Source organism: Podarcis raffonei, chromosome 16, assembly GCF_027172205.1.
Source record: "Podarcis raffonei isolate rPodRaf1 chromosome 16, rPodRaf1.pri, whole genome shotgun sequence".
Classification (NCBI taxonomy): Eukaryota; Metazoa; Chordata; class Lepidosauria; order Squamata; family Lacertidae; genus Podarcis; species Podarcis raffonei.
Genome location: NC_070617.1, coordinates 26,899,191 through 26,916,887, shown reverse-complemented (window position 1 = coordinate 26,916,887; position 17,697 = coordinate 26,899,191). Strand labels below are relative to the sequence as shown.

At 45.0% G+C, this 17,697-nt stretch overlaps 2 protein-coding genes across 5 annotated transcripts in view; one reads left to right on the top strand and one right to left on the bottom strand.

Moving 5' to 3' along the window:
• RSPH14 (radial spoke head 14 homolog) overlaps positions 1–17,697 on the top strand; it is a 59,883-nt gene that overhangs the window by 683 nt on the left and 41,503 nt on the right. For all 4 annotated transcript variants that reach the window (XM_053370238.1, XM_053370236.1, XM_053370237.1 and 1 more), the window contains exons 2-4: positions 23–252; positions 3,470–3,572; positions 3,717–3,835. In XM_053370238.1, the coding sequence (XP_053226213.1) occupies positions 51–252; positions 3,470–3,572; positions 3,717–3,835 (424 nt within the window). In that variant the 5' untranslated portion in view covers positions 23–50. The remainder of the gene's footprint in view (positions 1–22; positions 253–3,469; positions 3,573–3,716; positions 3,836–17,697) is intronic.
• Positions 8,810–17,697, bottom strand: part of GNAZ (G protein subunit alpha z) — a 39,943-nt gene continuing 31,055 nt past the window's right edge. Inside the window, exon 3 of the mRNA XM_053370235.1 lies at positions 8,810–10,874. Within this exon, the coding sequence (XP_053226210.1) occupies positions 10,530–10,874 (345 nt within the window). The 3' untranslated portion in view covers positions 8,810–10,529. The remainder of the gene's footprint in view (positions 10,875–17,697) is intronic.

Below are 17,697 nucleotides of genomic sequence, written 5' to 3'. Positions count from 1 at the left end.
TTTCCCCCCTTTCCTTTCTTAGGGCTGCTGTGGTACAGAAGGAACTTGAGATGGCGCTCCTGCCCCGTATCTCCTCCAAACTGCCCCCTGATATCGACCCCACAAAAGCCCCCATTGCCTATGGCCGAAGGGGTCTCCCAAAACTGAACGAGGAGCTGGAAGACCCTGACCTTCTGACCCGGCAGCGGGCGCTGATGGCCCTGTGTGATCTGGTGCACGACCCAGAGAATGTCTACGAAGCCATTAGACTCGGTAAGAGATGCCACTTTTGCTTCCCTGGTGGACTGAACATGAGAATTATAGAATCATAGAGTTGGAAGGGACTACTCAGCAAGGGTCATCTAGTCCAACCCCCTGCAATGCAGGAATCTTTTGCCCATTCTGGAGCTCGAACCCACAACCTTGAGATCCAAATTCTCATGCTCTACTGATTGCACCTTGTTGGTTATTTATTTGGTAGAAGGTCGGCGGTTTGGATCCCTGTGATGGGGTGAGCTGCTGCTGTTCGGTCCCTGCTCCTTCCCACCTAGCAGTTTGAAAGCACATCAAAGTGCAAGTAGATCAATAGGTACCGCTCCAGCGGGATGGTAAATGGCGTTTCCGTGTGCTGCTCTGGTTCACCAGAAGCGGCTTAGTCATGCTGGCCACATAACCCGGAAGCTGTATGCTGGCTCCCTCGGCCAATAAAGCTAGATGAGTGCCGCAACCCCAGAGTTGTCCGCGACTGGACCTAATGGTCAGGGGTCCCTTTACCTTTTACTCTTATCTATATCCTACCTTTCAGGATACAAGTCCTTCCAAGGTGGAGTACAAGTACCGGTAACATTCAACTTTTGGGGGGGGGGGTGGGATAAAAAGTCCATAATGTCAACATATACAAAGCCATCAGGATCCTTGCACCAGGGCAGTGGGTGATAAAAATGGCCCTATTAGAGTTCAGAATGGTGGGATAATCAAACTATAGCAGGCCTGGGTGGCTTCTTCATATGCCTCCTTCCCTCCCACAGGGCAGTTCATGATACATGCTCCTGTGGAAGTGGGGAGGGATGACACAATGGCCCTAACATACAGGCTTGATCACCAATCTCTTTGGGTCTATGGGTACATTTGCAAACTGGATAAATTGCCATACAACCAAGTCCACACTTTAGCCTATTTTATAGGCTACAGTAGGTAGAATGCTTCTCCCATGCCTACTTTCAGAAGGGTGAAAGGCAGCAATGTGGAGGGGGCAGAACCTGTGGGGGGCAGGACAGACCTCTGCAGTCACATGCTGGGGACCACCTGCCCTACCGCAAAGCTAGCAGCACATTGTCACAGTGCACTGTGGTTGGTCAGCAAACCGCTGGATCTTTCCAAACTTTGGTTTAGTAGTCATTCAGATCAGGCTATAAAATGGTTTTCTTGAAAAGGAAAAAGGTGCAGCAGTTGTTTGGGGTTGGGTCATTTAGTTATTTGCAAGGGTGGGTGTTTGCCTGCCCCTTATTTAATTCAGTTCATGGAACAAGGGACCGAGTTGAGAATACCTACATTTCCAGTAGGATATCACAAAGCTACAGAGACATCCTAAGGTAAAGGTAAAGGTACCCCTGCCCGTACGGGCCAGTCTTGACAGACTCTGGGGTTGTGCGCCCATCTCACTCAAGAGGCCGGGGGCCAGCGCTGTCCGGAAACACTTGCGGGTCACGTGGGCAGCGTGACAAAGCTGCATCTGGCGAGCCAGCGCAGCACACGGAAACGCCGTTTACCTTCCCGCCAGTAAGCGGTCCCTATTTATCTACTTGCACCCGGGGGTGCTTTCGAACTGCTAGGTTGGCAGGCGCTGGGACCGAGCAGCGGGAGCGCACCCCGCCACAGGGATTTGAACCGCCGACCTTTCGATCGGCAAGCCCTAGGCGCTGAGGCTTTTACCCACAGCGCCACCTGCGTCCCACAGAGACATCCTACTGTGGGTAAATACCAGCAAGATGTTATTTGTCTTTGCATCCTTTGTGTTAGTATGTATGTGTACCGTACTGCTGCAAAAAGTAGGTTCAGGATGAACACATGGAAAGTGCAATTAATGCACAGGATGTCCAAATTTAGAGGCAGTCTGTTTCTAGCAGTACCAGATGGCGGATCCCACCCACTGCGGGAAGTGCTACATTGGATTGGGTGGATGTTATGTACTGAGTTGAATAGGATCCAAACTGCAGCAGTCTGATTGGTCCTAGAACAATAGGATCCAAAAGGCAGCAGTCTGATTGGTCCTAGAACAATAGGATTCAGAATGCAGCAGTCTGATTGGTCCTAGAACAATGCAGCAGTATGATTGGTTGGCAGGAACTACCCAATCATGCTCCAGATAGAAGTGAATCCACAACCTGATTGGCTTACAGTAGAATTCCGGAATTAGCCAATCATGTGCAGCCCATTGTGTAAATAATGTATATAAAGCAGATACTTTGAGGGGACTTTCATTCATTCCTCCTCACCACTATGAGCTGAATAAAGAGCATGAAATCACATAGCAATGTTTAATGTTCTTTTGAAAAACCTTTTGAGCTGAAAAGGAGAGCTTATGGTACATAAATCATAGGACCTAAAAGACATTGTAATGATAGTAGATACCAAAGTATTCCAGAAGGCATCCCAGGAAACTGTTCCAGAGCACATGAGCAGGCAACCCACTTCATTATTTATTTTGCACACGGTTAAGGAAAATTTGTGTGTCCAAACTTCATTCACCTGGAGATGATTCTTATAAAGGTTGCAAATATTTTTTAAACAGTTTCAATTAATATATCTTCATCATTGTTACAAAGATCAAAATAACAATTGCTAATAGAACAAAAACAGAAATAAAGGAACAGAACCATACACATGTTGTGAATATTATTTGCCCATAAAGGTAAAGGTAAAGGTACCCCTGCCCGTACGGGCCAGTCTTGACAGACTCTGGGGTTGTGCGCCCATCTCACTCAAGAGGCCGGGGGCCAGCGCTGTCCGGAAACACTTCCGGGTCACGTGGCCAGCGTGACAAGCTGCATCTGGCGAACCAGCGCAGCACATGGAACGCCGTTTACCTTCCCACTGGTAAGCGGTCCCTATTTATCTACTTGCACCCGAAGGTGCTTTCGAACTGCTAGGTTGGCAGGCGCTGGGACCGAACGACGGGAGCGCACCCCACCACGGGGATTCGAACTGCCGACCTTTCGATCGGCAAGTCCTAGGCGCTGAGGCTTTAACCCACAGCGCCACCCGCGTCCCATTATTTGCCCATTGGGCACTCCAAATAATCAATATTTAGTCATCTCTCATGAGTTTCAGAGACAACTGCTTTCATGCTACTTGGTGGCTGTTTTTAATTCTACCACTGCCTTCTATGTTCTTTTTTCTATTGTGGTGGTTTAATGAGTGTATTATAACTTTGCCCTAGATGTCTGTTGAAGGGTGGCGCAAAAAAATAATAAAAAAATGTGTCTTTCAGGATTTCTAGATAATTTGAAGATGTTGCTTTTAGATGATGACAGCACCGTGCGACAGAAAACAACAGAGGTTCTTTATATTATGGCAACGCATTCTGTTGGCAGGTGGGTATTTGCTGAAGTTTAATGCAAGCGTTTTAGAGTAGGGATTTTCTTCTGTTCTGCAACATATTTTCCCAGGTTCAAATAGGGGAGTTTAATATTGTGCTTATACAAACCACTTCTTACCAATACATTTTCTGAATGTAGGACCGGCTTCCTAGAAAATGGAGTCATTCCAGCTCTGGCACAGCTTTTGGATGATCCTGTTGACATCTGCCGGTGGAATATGCATTATGCACTGAAACTCGTGTCAGAATTGCCTCTAGGTAAGGTGGATTAAATTTCATAAGATTTACAATGCTGACTGCTGAACTGCTCTGCTCATAACCAAGTAAAGGCTAGAATTTCATGTGGATTTCACCTAACCCCCTTGTCTCTTGTGACCTGGCTTTCTTGCTTGACTCAACTGGAGCTAACTATTCTGTAGCCATGGTCTGTGTATGTGGCCCACATGCTATGTGGCGTGGATTGAGAATGTTTGAAGCATAGCCAGGATTTATGTTGGGGAAGCAGGCTTTATGTTAGGGGGACAGAACTGAGCTGTTAATTATTTTTATTTATTTACTTGATTTGGGGGGCAGCTGCCCCCCACCTTTCCTTAGATTCCCCCCATGGTCTGAAGGAAGGTTGGGAGGAGAGGGTCACTTCTCCTCCCACAGCCATTGAACAGGCTACTTCAACTCATTTAGTGGCAATTTCCTTTTCTCCAGGGAATCTTGGTTCTGTGAGCGGGTCTGGGGGCATGGGTCTTATTTTCAGCTGTCCCATGATAATTTGACAAAAGCCTTGCCATTTAAAGTGCTCTGCATATGTGTAGCTTAGAAATACCCTATGGTCCTGTGGTTTTGTGATTTGGTGGTGCTGGAGAGCATTTTGAGAGTGCAATGAAGTTCAGGTTAGAAACCAGTTTTGCCTTTGCTTCTTTCTCTTAAAATTCTTTGAGTGAAAGGAACCGTCCTTGCCTTTGCTGAGCCGATGTAGTATGTCACTTAAGATGAGATCAGCTAGAATTATCAAGTCCACACTGTGGTCTTTAGACAAAGTGCTCAGCTTTAGCCTCTCAACTGTATTATAAGGGTAATAATACTGGCTTATGTTTACAAGGTTGTTGTACAAACACTATGTAAGGTTATGCAGTAACAGATTAAAAAAACCCAATTGTCTATTGTCTGTGATCCATTTTATTTGTTTATTGCTGCCTGTCCACATTATCCCTTGTTACTTCATCCTCCCTCCCTCTCTCCCTCTCATGGTTCCCAATTCCCTACCAGCCCTGCAGTGGGATTTCAATATAGGTCAGATGTTCTTCAGAGCAGGGATGGCTTTTTGCCTCTTTCTTGCTTTTGCCACTGTCTAAAGAGCCAGGTAGACTAACAGCAGTATGTAAGAAATGCATCTTATGTAGTAGTAAAGTTCAGTTGTCTCTTGGTGGTGCCAGAACATCACACATTGCTCTTCTAAGCTTCTGCATAAAGAATGATTCACACTTCTAGTTCATTCAGCATGTGATCTGGTTCCTTGTTGCTAGTGAACACTCAGTGAGCTACCGAATAAAAGCAAGCCCACTTTCCTCTTCTGACTGGCAATAGCTTACCTACTCTGTCGCCTAGGGGAGATTTTTTTCTTGCTGCAGGCAACCAGGCAAGTGACTATTTACAAGCCTGAATTAAAGACAGAAAAAGTATCAGTGTTCAAAGGTGTTTACCAGCTCTGTGTCGTGTGTGTTTGTGACTACCCCCGCCTCTCAGGAGATTGCCAGTGCAGTGGAAAAGTATTTGCACATCCCAAACTGAATAAAAGCTCAGGCTTACAGTGGTACCTCGGGTTAAGAACTTAATTTTTTCTGGAGAACTGTTCTTAACCTGAAGCACCACTTTAGCTAATGGGGCCTCCTGCTGCCACTGTGCCGCTGCTGCACGATTTCTGTTCTCATCCTGAAGCAAAGTTCTTAACCCAAGGTAATATTTCTGGGTTAACGGAGTCTGTAACCTGAAGCGTATGTAATCTGAAGTGTATGTATGTAGCATATGTAACCCGAGGTACCACTGTATTAGCAGAGTTGTGTGTGCAGACCCCAGGCAGGGAGTTCCTAAACCTTTGCTAATGTCAGTGGTTGATGATGACATGGCCAGTAGAGGAGACTGTGCCTTTCAGAATGGTGCTTTGTTCTCAGTTGTTGTTGGCATCCGTCTATGTCTTGGGAGACAATGGGGGAGCGCACCTTGTGGGCGGGGGGCGGGTGAAGTCAAACTATTGGAAGGTTGCAGCGCCCGCTGTGGCTGTAGAGACCAATACAGGAGATACATGTTTTGCTGCAGCTGGGGTAGCATCTGGTTGTGCTGCTGTAGATGCACCATTGTGTTTCTTCTCTCTGCGCTCCTCCCAGTGGTCATTCCTCTTCTGGTCACTACTATGGGTGCCAACCTGACTGTCTCCAGGCATTGCAGATGGTTCAATAGAAGTTTTGTGATTACCCATATGCAAAAAGGAACCAGGTATAAAGTCAAGCATTTGCTTATACAGTAAGCCCACAACGTATGCACATTTAACTTGTGCACATTCAGCTTTATACGTGTGGCAAAAAAGGGGAGGGCAGGAGGAGGAGGGATGTACGAGAAAAAAAGACTTCTGTGATCCCGCTGCGTGTTTACCCCAATGTGTTTTAACTATATGTGATTTTGGCTTTAGGCGAGATCCCCAGAACATAACTCCCACATAAGTGGCAGGCCATCTGCATGTCACAAAGAGGGTTAGTTCCCCTCCTCCTGTTCATAAAGATACACAGTCCCCCCACCCCAGTTGTTCACTTCCTGTGTCACACTGGCATTAGCCCTTACCTTGCACAGCCGCGTCCAGAGTTAAGCTTTAAGTTTCAAGGGGCTAAAGGGTTTATTTAAAACAACGTTGAGGCTGAGCAGCCTGTTAACAAAAGGAGGCACATTGTACAAGATTAACACCAAGCAGATGTTTTCATTGGATTCATTGAAATAAGACTGCTGGAGAATATGAAATGCAAACCACAAGTCCTGAATTTATCTGCCTTGTACTAAACAGGGTAGGGACAGGAATACCTAAAGGACCAGCTCCAACGACATGAGGCCTTGCTGTGCATCCCAAGACTGTCTGAAGTTTGATTGGTGGTGGGAATGCACATTGGGGTTTGCTGTGTTGCCATGCCTAGATGTTTGAATGTGCTGCCATGTTCTTCGGCCCTGTGACTTGCTGGATATTTGATTGGCTGATACCTATTATACTCTCTACTGTCTCTTTTTTAACAAGGGGGACTCTGCAACAAAATGTTGATGTCTGGAGTGCTGCTGTCCACTCTTCCAGCCAGCCAGCATGTTCGGTCCTCCTCACTGAGCTGCTTTGCAAAAATTCTTTTTGCACTTTTTTGTAAACCTTGGTTGGGGTACCCCCACCCAGCTTGCTGTTGCCTCCTCGCGTGTCTTGAATCACAGAATTGTAGAGTTGGAAGGGACCACGAGAATCATCTAGTCCAACCTGCTACAATGCAGAAATCTTTCACCCAATGTGGGGCTCAAATTTATGACCCTGAGAGTCTTATGCTCCATGGTGCCGTTTTGGCATTTGCTACTGAGCTTTGGAAATAGAGGGAATAATTGTCTTTATTGATTTATGACACAAGTGACCTTTTGTGCCTATAACTGAGACAGAAAGGAAGGATGTAATAAATGAGAAATTGCTACATGAAGCTGTGCTGCTTCATCTGTGCTACCGTCTCTCTTAAGCATACTCCTGATGCCTTCAGTAAAACTCCTTCTTAATTAAGTGTGCTGGACATGGCTATGGTTTCCATCATCCAGTCTTGGCTGAACTCTCCCAAAGATGCAGGAGATATTCCCTGTTGCAAAAAGGTCGGATTCACTCCCAGTTTGTCTACCATAGCATTTTAAAACATCATTCCATGGTTTAAATTATCTCCTGGCGTGCTTGAAAATTGGCTTTGGAGTGTCTGGGATTTTTAACATGGCTCAAAGAATACCCCCCCCCCAAAGTGCTGTAACCTTAGAGGCCAAATATACAGTCCTATGTAACATTACCCACCTCAGTGGTTTCAATCAATCCCTTCTCCTACATGGTTCGTTTTGGCATGAGCTTCAAGCAGCAATAGCCCATCTCTGTAGATTCTTCATTCACTATCTACTTTACACATCTCAGGAAGGAAGCTTTCGCCATGAAAGGTGATTCCACAATAAAGCATTAGGATTCAGGGCAGATCAGCAAGTTCTCCTCCATCTGCTACTGATATTTGTACCGGGGGTGGCGTGGGGAGAACCCTCGCTGCCTCCCAGGATAATCTGCCATGGTCTTCTGCTCTAAGCCTCCACTGAAGAGCAACACTGTAAAGTCTTCTTCCTATAACAAATTGTGCCAGAGCTTCTACTCTTATTAGAGACGTGGTTTGGACTGATCTTTTCCTTCCCGGCAGTCACTGCTGACCTCCACTGGCAGTCTCCTTTTATTGAAAACAAACATCATGAATTCAGCTAGAACTTGCCTGCTAATTTCCTTTAGTAGAAACAGAACTTGGCTATTTCACAATCCTGTTTCAAGTGCTCTTTCTCTGTCCTCTTTTCTGCTCCAGTCCCCCCCCCCCCCAATTTATCAAGGGGCATGCAGGTACAAGCTCAGCACTTCATTTTAAAATAATGACAAGAATCCATAGATTGCAGTTCCAGGAGAAGAGAGCAGACAAAGGCACTTCCACTGACCTCTGAGGCCTTTTACTTCAGAGTAAAAGGACACCTCTTCCAAAGTGTCACAGCTCATTTTGTCGTATTGCTGCTCTCCTCAAATTGATACTCTACTCAGCAATTGGTCCCTTACATTCAACAGGATTCACAAGTATTGGCTACCACTGGCACCAGCAATTCTGAAAAACGTTCCTCTTCCTTTAAAGATGGTTGTAGCAATAGGTGTTCATGAGAAGTGCCCCTTGGGGCTAAGCAGCAGGAGAATCCCCTTCTGCCAGAAAGTACTATTAACCTTTAACTATTAACCCTTTAACCTCCACCTGTTTCAGCTTTTTCTGAACAGAATTGTCCCCCATTTCCTATTCAGTAGCTGTACTGGCTTTATCGCATCGCGTAAGCAATTAGAACTAAACAGGTTTTTAATGTCAGAAGAAGGCATACTTGCAGCAAATGACATAAGAACCCAGCTGTGTGGAATCTAGAATCACAAGATCTACAAACATTACATACACACACCATAAATCAGTTAAGATCATTCAGATTTATTTTCTTAAAAGTGGACAGCCGGTAATTTTTGTTATCATTCACTGTTTTCTCTTTAGGTTTTTCTTAGAGCCCTTGGCTGAGAATTCTCACTAATCTTCATACAACTGGGGAACGGAGGGAGGCAGAAGGAGATTGTGTGTGTGTGTGTGTGTGTGTGTGTGTGTGTGTGTAAGTGTAAGAGCAAGTGTGTGTATGTGTGTGCATTTATGTGCTTTACGATTCTTGAATGTATATTTATTTACACACTTAGCTTACACTGAAGTCTGTAAGAAGTCTTTTGCAAGGGACAAGGGGGAGAAGAAGGAACCGCCTGGGCACTGGCCCTAGGATCCATGTGAGATTATCCAGTAAGTTCACACACAGCTTCTCAGGCATTCAAACTTAGCTGTAAATTTGCTAGAGTAATATGCCATCCAGTATTATTGGCATACAGGATGAAAGGGAGCCGAGGAATGCATCACTTCCATTCCTTAAATTCCACTAAGTTTTGTAAATTTAAATATCAAGACATTTAAGTATTGTTCATATCACTCATCTGTTCACCTAATAATTACAGCACATTTTTAAAAAATAATCACCCCCCTCCCAAAACAAAACAAAATGACTTAAAAGGCTATATTGTACACAGTTTCATTGGCTCCTGTGTTTAGAAAGGCTGTTGCAAATGTTGCCATACTTGTCAGAATTTCCTTGGAGCAATGGAACAGGATTGTCCGTTGGCACACTCAAAATCCAGACACAAAACAATAATTAAAAAAAATGTATACCTTCATATATCTGTATTAAAAAAAAAACCAACAACACTCAACCACTTATTCGACTTTTAGAGTTTTTGTGAAAGAGCACAAAGATTTGGCAAAAAAAGATGTAAAAGAAGACTTTTGATGTATAAAACTCCTCACTGGTAGAAGAAACACTGACCACAATTTGGCCTTGTCATTACTTAACATTTCCACTCATTTCTTATTTTTTTGCACACATGTTGACGTTGTGAACAACAGAAGGGGCTATACTGGTCAGGGTGGCAGGGACTCACAGGGATGATTCTGCGCTATCAGTTCCTTCCACAGAGAGATTATTCATGATAAACCATGGTGCAAAGACAATGTGTGTATCTAGCATGTACTTTGTACTTGTTGCAAGTTAGGTGCTTGTGCACGCTTGATCCATGTGTACATGATCTACAGGTCAAGTACCAGACTGTAGGTTAAAGGAACCCTTTGCTCAGATATGCCTGTTCTCTAGCCTCTGGTCTCTTCCCTCTTGGGGGTTGGGAGTTGCAACACAGCCCTCTCCCCAACTCACCAGCTCTGCATCATTCCAACAGTATGATGGTTTCTAGGACAATAAGGACAACAATCTGTCTCATTATACATAGAACATGGTAAGCTTTGCTATCTCGTGGGGGGGAGGGGGAATGAAACAGACGGAATGAGCCAGTGGATGATGTGATAGTAGTGAAAACACTTCCATACAGTTCAGAACCTCGCCATTTGGTGGGAGGCTTGCACACTCCAAAACATTGTTTTTGCAAAAAGGTGTGTGGGCAGTTGAAGGGATCTGTGAACATACTTCAGATTTCTCCCTTCCGTGACTGGGTCTTCCAAGCACTGCGCCATTGTTTCCACTGTGGCAAGCAGCTGTGGCTCGCCTATTTCACATCACCTTAAGAAACCACATTCATCTGCACAGATCCTCAGCAAAGACCAATATACTTGAGGTTGTTCTGAATGATGACGTCTGTCACCGCATCAAACACAAACTGGATATTACTGGTGTCAGTGGCGCAAGTGAAATGTGAATAAATCTCCTTGGTCTCCTTGTTGCGATTCAAGTCCTCAAACTGACGCTGGATGTAGACAGCTGCCTCCTCGTAAGTGTTTTGGCCTTTGTACTCTGGAAAACAGACTGTCAGAGGGATGCGGCGGATTTTTTCGGCCAGCAGATCCTTCTTATTCAAGAAGAGGATGAGGGAGGTGTTGATAAACCAGTTGTTGTTGCAAATGGAGTCGAAAAGACGAAGGCTCTCAGCCATCCGACTCTGTGGGAAAGGACAGAAGCATCAGCAAGAGAATCGCACACAAAATTACGCAGGAACCTCAACAGCCATAGCCTCCTCAGTGAATAGTCTTAAGGTGCTTCTCACCCAAGCTGCTCCAAAGATGGATTTTCTTTTAAAGAAGTGTTAGCTTGTACCAGCCTTGAGTAGTCTGCTGCCTTCCAGATATTGTTGGATTAAAGCTTCCATCAGCTCCACCCAACATGGCTGTGGTGTCTGGGGCTGATGGGAGTTGAGGTCCAAAATATCAGGAGAGTGCCAGGCTTTGCAAACACTCGTTAATTTAAACTTGGAAACAGCAGATCTCTTTCTCTCTCGTTCTGGTAGAGGAACCAAACAAACACATAAGGCTTTCACAGCACCAGTTATAAAACGGAAAAACAGTTTTCCAAACTCTCATGTTCACACGTGCACATCCACACTCCCACAACCTTCTGCACGCAAACCATCCACTTGGCCACAGTGTTACAACCCTTCTCCTTCAGTCTCATTGGCGCCACATAGGCAAATTTATGTGCTGCTTCCTTGCAGAGGAGAAACGCTTTCTGTTTAGAGAACTTCATCACATGTCAAGCAAGTCCAAGACATCATTTAACAACATACATTTTTTATAGCCATCGTGCTGCTAGGATGATTTCGCATGGAGCTGTCCATGGTACACTGTTTCCTATTTAGTGGAGACATAACTTTGAACTCCACTAAAAAACGAAGTAATCATTTCCAGAGAGGAGGGAGCCCACCGCACAAGCACCATTTGTGACCGTTCAAGGCCAAGCATTTCATCAGGTGCCAGATGGTCACTTCTACATTTGTGTCCGCAGGAAACTTTTACTCCTCTTGCCAAGCACAGCAGAGCAAAAGAACAAAAACCTCCTCCCACTTATTTATTGTTTAGAAATCACCTACATTATCCTAGGTGCTGCAGAAAGCTAAGACCACAGACTTACAGCCTAGTAGACATTACAGAAGGAAAGGGGGCTGGGAACGGGAATGGGAAACTAGCAGATTCAGGCACTAATTCCTGATAGAAAAGCTGTTTGTGGAAAGCAGAGCCCAAGACCACTGGACTCCATCCAGCAGAGGCTAGGTACTTCTAATCTCATTTGTTTCATTGAGGGGATTAAGCACATACTTGATGGGATTTAAAGTTGCTTAGCTTTGCCTGGATTGCACAAGAAATAGTTTTCAAAATTTATATATGTACAAGCAGATCTGCAAGTAGTGCTGTTTTGAACCAGAAAAGCATGGGTGTGGGCAGCCTGGATTTCCTTAGCCCTTTCCAGGTATTACTTGATATAGTAATAACAACAATAATAATAACAGCAACACAGTAAGCCAGTGACAATTAACAAGGCCTTTAGAGGGAGAAAGTACATAAATTCTACAAGCTGTTGTCAATCCAAACAATGGCTCGATTTCCAAAACCTGCCATCTGGATGGGCCTTTCTTAGGAGAACCTCAGGTCACAAGGCACCCAAGGTGATGCCAGTTACAAAGAGAGATCAATGTGCCTTGGAGGCTTTTAGTATATGGAAAGATATTCAGAGTTGAGTAATGCAGAACATTCATGTTATGAACAAGTCAAATGCTTATACAAGGCTGAATTCTTGTAACAGTATCTTCCAGGAACTTTAATACAACAAACAGAGAAAATTTGCAGAAAACCATGCAGGGAATAACACTGGCCTGGTTTATACGTCAAGGCCTTCAAGAGAGGAAACAAACCATGTGCAGAGTAGCCTTGGTTCTGGAAAAATCACAAGATAAAGGAAGCAAATCATTTTAAGATGGATAAGCATCCAAGGTCATGCTTGTTCATGCTTTAGAATCCCACATACTACTCCTGGGACTAATTCAAGAGCTCTTACCTTACACCCAACACCCTCCCTTTGAGTCATGTCCTCTCCACTGCAAATGCCCCTGCAGATTAATGCCATTTGTGAATGATGCTCTTCATTAATGGCTCTGTGATTGAATCACACTCTGAAGCAGCATCACGCTGGAGGGAAGAGAGGAAATTCCAGCCAGATCACCAGCTTTTGTGATTCTGAAATGGAATCCAGACTTTGACAGAATAAAGCCTCACTCTCACTTGCCTCTTTTCAAAACTGAAGGACTCTGAGCCACAGTAGCAAAGTTCCCTCTTGTAATACTTATTTCCCCCACTTGTGTGATTTTGTCACAGTGTCGCATTCCACCCCTACGTCCTGAAAGCACAATGAGTTCATCTTACATCTCTGGTGTTACAGAGCAGTCCAGGGCTCCTCTACTTTCCATCATCATCAACCACTGGCAGCCAGGCTCCCCCTACCCCCCCCCCGAAATCTTCTCTGTCTAGAGCAGAAAAAGGAATTCAGCTCAGAGGGAAAATCAAGATGATTCACGGAATATTAGATGAGGTAAAATTAGCAAAGGCAAAGCGGGAGAAAAGAATGGTTTGGGGAAGTTAGTCCCCATCTGCAAAGGGGGCTGTGAACTTGGAGTGGAGAGGGATGAAGCAGCCAGCCAGAAGGGCTCCAGCTGCAAGCTTGCATATTGACTATTTCAGAACAGGGTTAATAGCTTGAGCATTGCACTTTGTATGTCTTACATGGTTATCTTTTCAGATGGTAACCAGCCCTGAACTAGTGAAATAAGGTGATACATATAAAAGTCAATCAGTCATTATAACAGCACTTAGCTTGGATCAGCTCTGCCAGAAAATGGCCTGACGGTAGACAACGAGGGAACACACTTTTGTCTAACCACTGTAATTGAATGCAGTCACTTGAAGTTCCTACTCAGGTTTCCATGGAAATAGCAAATAAGCATGGTGATATTATAGGTGTAAATATATTCAGAAACACAGGGAAAGATTGTGTGTGTGTTTGTGTGCATCAGGTACTGTAGCGCTGAAGCAGGCGCAGAGACAGGCATTCCGCGCAAAGGCTCTCAAAGTGTCCACACCAAGTGTCCCCCAATGGCAGAGGATTCTTCATAAGTTTTCTGCATATGTGAGCTGAAACTATGCGAAAGAGGGTGGTGGGTGGTACAGAGCCCCACAGGCAGGAGCACAGATGTTACTTGGATCGTTTCATAGAGCTGCAGGTTCTTAGGAAGCCCTTTATGCTCTTTACAAATGGGGTGAGGTAGATGCTCCTGGCACAGACCTGGCAAGGCTTTCAGGCCTAGTACTCCACAGAGGGAGCAGTTGCTACAGCAAGCAGAGAAGCTGTAGTGATGCCAGCAAAGTTCTCCTGGGCCTGACCTCAGAAACCAGCTTTGGCAGTTGTTAAATGCCTGTTCAAAAGCATAGTTGAGCTGCTAAGCCCCCATCACCAACCCTTGTCCCTCAGGGATCAGAATCCAGGCTGGAAAAGGCCTCCTGCTTTTCCTCCCCACCACCTACCCCAAGCCCACCCCATCAGAAAGCAAGGAGGTGGGTTGGAAGGTGTTTCCTTCCCTCCCTCTCACAGTGACTCGCTGCAGAGGATGTGAGGACATAAAGAGTTCTGCTGCCTCTTGTGTAGTATTTCCAAGGTCCCCGAGGCTTGTATGGGTCGTAGGCCTGAAGGGGCCTTAAAGCCCAGAAGCCTATTTGGACTGGACATGCTCACACCTTTCACCCCAGTCATTAGAAGACTCTAAGTGACAACCCTCTGCACTCGCTGCAGCCTCCTCTGCACTACTGTGCAGCAGTCCATTTTGGAGGTTACAGAAACGCAGATCAGTGTCATGAGGTCCCCATCTTTAAGGAAGCACAACAAATGCAGCTGAGGAAAAGGTATGTCTGTCCCCACCCACCAGCCAACCCTATGTGCTTATTTTATTCCACAGGAGCCAAGAGCAGCTCGAAGCAGCAAACCTGTTTGCATGTGTATACGGCAACCTCATCTTCCACAGACAGACTGGGTACAAGCACAGCCTTAGCTAGGCAGCCCCCAAAGGCACCCTTCCCATTGCCTGCAGCTCCCCTCCTGACTGCTGGTACAGAAAGGGGGCAATTCGCCCCCTTTGGTCATAATTACACCAAACCCAGCTGCAGTTTATCACAGCAAGGGCTACTTTGCCAAGATGGCGGCCTGAGGGGGAAACTGTAGCTTAAGCCCCTAATATTTCTCCATTAAAAACTGTCTGCAAATGGAGTGGGTAATTATTTTCCACTGTATACTATTATTCTTGCGGTCCCTCCCACTCCCACATTCACCTCCACATAATCCTTTAAACATTTACTGTAATAGGGATATATTTCCCTATTAAACTCTTTCTGAATTTGTTTAAAAATAAACTGGGTCTCTTGCCTTTTCTTCTTTAATTTGCATCAGAGAACTAATGGCAGATTTGATAATATATTTCCTGGCTGCTGCTTCCACTTTTAATTGTGGAAGCTGCATTCTTGCCTTCATCCATACAAGGCAGCAGAGTATTAGAGATTACCGACCACACACTTTAACTGCGCAGATACTGGTGGTTAGGTAAAACCTCTTTAAAACTGTTTAGCAGAGTTTATCTTCTTTCTGTCTCTTGCGCAGAAGCAGCGGACAATGACGAAGTTGTTCTAAAGATGACTCACACAAACTCTGTGAAGTCTCGGTCAAGAGATTTTATTCCCAGACCGGGTACAAGCATTACGGTAGCCAATATATTTTCGACTGTTAACATAAACAGCAATTAACTGTACACTTTCAAACAAAAGTCTTTCATCTCCTACACGTCGTAAATTACAGGAGCAGTCCTTCAGAATATTTTACAGGCAATACTCTTCGGACAGATGTCTTCTTCTTATTTGCACTTCCAGCTGATGATAATTAAGCTCAGAGTGCCACTCCCATATATAAAGGAAAAACTATGTAGCCTTCTAGAAACTTTCTACTTGTTTCTGGCAAAATGATTCCCTAACACAGAGACCAGTCTGCTTTTCAGGGGTGAAGGATTTTTCCTATTCCACCTCCAAAGCCCTATATGGCTTGGGTCCAGGCTGCCTGAAGGACCATATCTCCCTATATGAGCCTGTCTGGGCTCTGACATCTTCTGGGGAGACGCTACTCTCAGTCCCACCACCTTCACAGGCACATTTGCTGAGGACATGAGAGAAGGCCTTCTTGATGTCTGCTACCAGACTGTAGAATGCCCTTCCATGGGAGCTTTGCCTGACTCCCTCTCTGCTTTCCTTTTGCTGGCAGGCAAAGACTTCCTTGTTCTAGCAGGCCTTTGGCCACTTAAAGTCTGTTGCGACAGGTCCTTCTGAGGGTGGGTGTTGCACTTTGTACATTTGCACTTTAAATTGGTTTTAACTAATTTTTAATAGGGTTACAGTGGTACCTTGGGTTAAGTACTTAATTCATTCCGGAGGTCTGTTCTTAACCTGAAACTGTTCTTAACCTGAAGCACCACTTTAGCTAATGGGGCCTCCTGCTGCTGCCACGCCACTGGAGCACGATTTCTGTTCTCATCCTGAAGCAAAGTTCTTAACCTGAAGCACTATTTCTGGGTTAGCGGAGTCTGTAACCTGAAGCGTATGTAACCCGAGGTACCGCTGTACTTATTTAACTGGTTTTTTTAAAAAATATCTTTATTGATGGTGTGTTTTTAGCTGCAACTGTCTTAATCAATGTTGTGAGCCAGCTTAGGAGGAAAGTGGGACAAAAAAAATATATATAAAAAATAAGTCTGTTATGCCCTGCTTTTGCAGCCATGTCACAGTAATACTTGCTCTGCAGTCTAGAGATGAGGACAGCTTGGCCTTAAGAGGCCTCCTTAGCTGCAGCACCATAATAAGCATGTTTGCAGGGCTGCAGCTCAAATCTTAGCTCAGGGGGCAGAATCAGCCAATGAAAAGAGAGAGGGGTGCTGCAGACAGTGACCCCCACCATGCCAAGTCCTCCTCCTTTTCACAAAATCTGCCCCCAATGTCTGGGTGCCAGGACCCACAGGAAGCCACTGGGAAAGGAAAACCAGATATGGAAATTATTCTCCAGGTTTTTTGTTTGGTAACAATTAGTTGCACCCTTAAGGCAAGCACTATACCAGGGTGGACAACCTGTAGCACTTGGGCTAATGACATGCAGGCCAAACCCTGATTTCAAAAGCCCTATGCAAGCGGTCAGTTTAGGCTTCTGGCAAGAGTGAATTGTATTGCCCTTGATAGTTCATTGGATAGCGGGAAAGGGCGTGTCTCTCTGCTCTGGTCCTAATGACCCTCAAGAGAATGCTGGGGAAGCAGGAGGATGGTCCATCCCTAGTAATGCCTGCTCTGGGAATCTGAGATTGAGGATCCATGGGCTGCTCTGCTCAAGGCAAGACCTGTATGCTGCTGACGCTGCTATGTCAGCATAGCAATCTCTTAGGGATTCACCTTGGCTACAGTACAGGCTTTGAAACAACGTATACTGCACATTTAATTGTGAGGCTTCTCTCTCTATGAATATTGTAACATAGTGTTCACATTATTGTTCAAGACTTTGAGGAGGCCACTGCATGGAACAGTGGTCTTCTTCTCTGAGAGATATTTCACCAAACAGACTTGTGGCACAATATTCCGACCTATGCACAACATCTCCCCAGAGCAAGGCACCGGTGGAGGCAGAAATTGGGACCCCTGCTGATGCCTTCTAAACCAGTTACAATTCCAAGAGGATTAAGCACAGTATCAGTGCCAAAATGTTGCAAATCCATTTCAAGTAGGTAGGCTATTCCCACAAAATCAGAACCATTGGTCGAGAAAGAAATGTAATGTTGCTCAACTCAATTTGATTCTGTGAAGAAGGCAACTTTTGTATGTGTGCATATGCATCATATAGGAAGTCTCAATCTGTGTTTAAGGAAA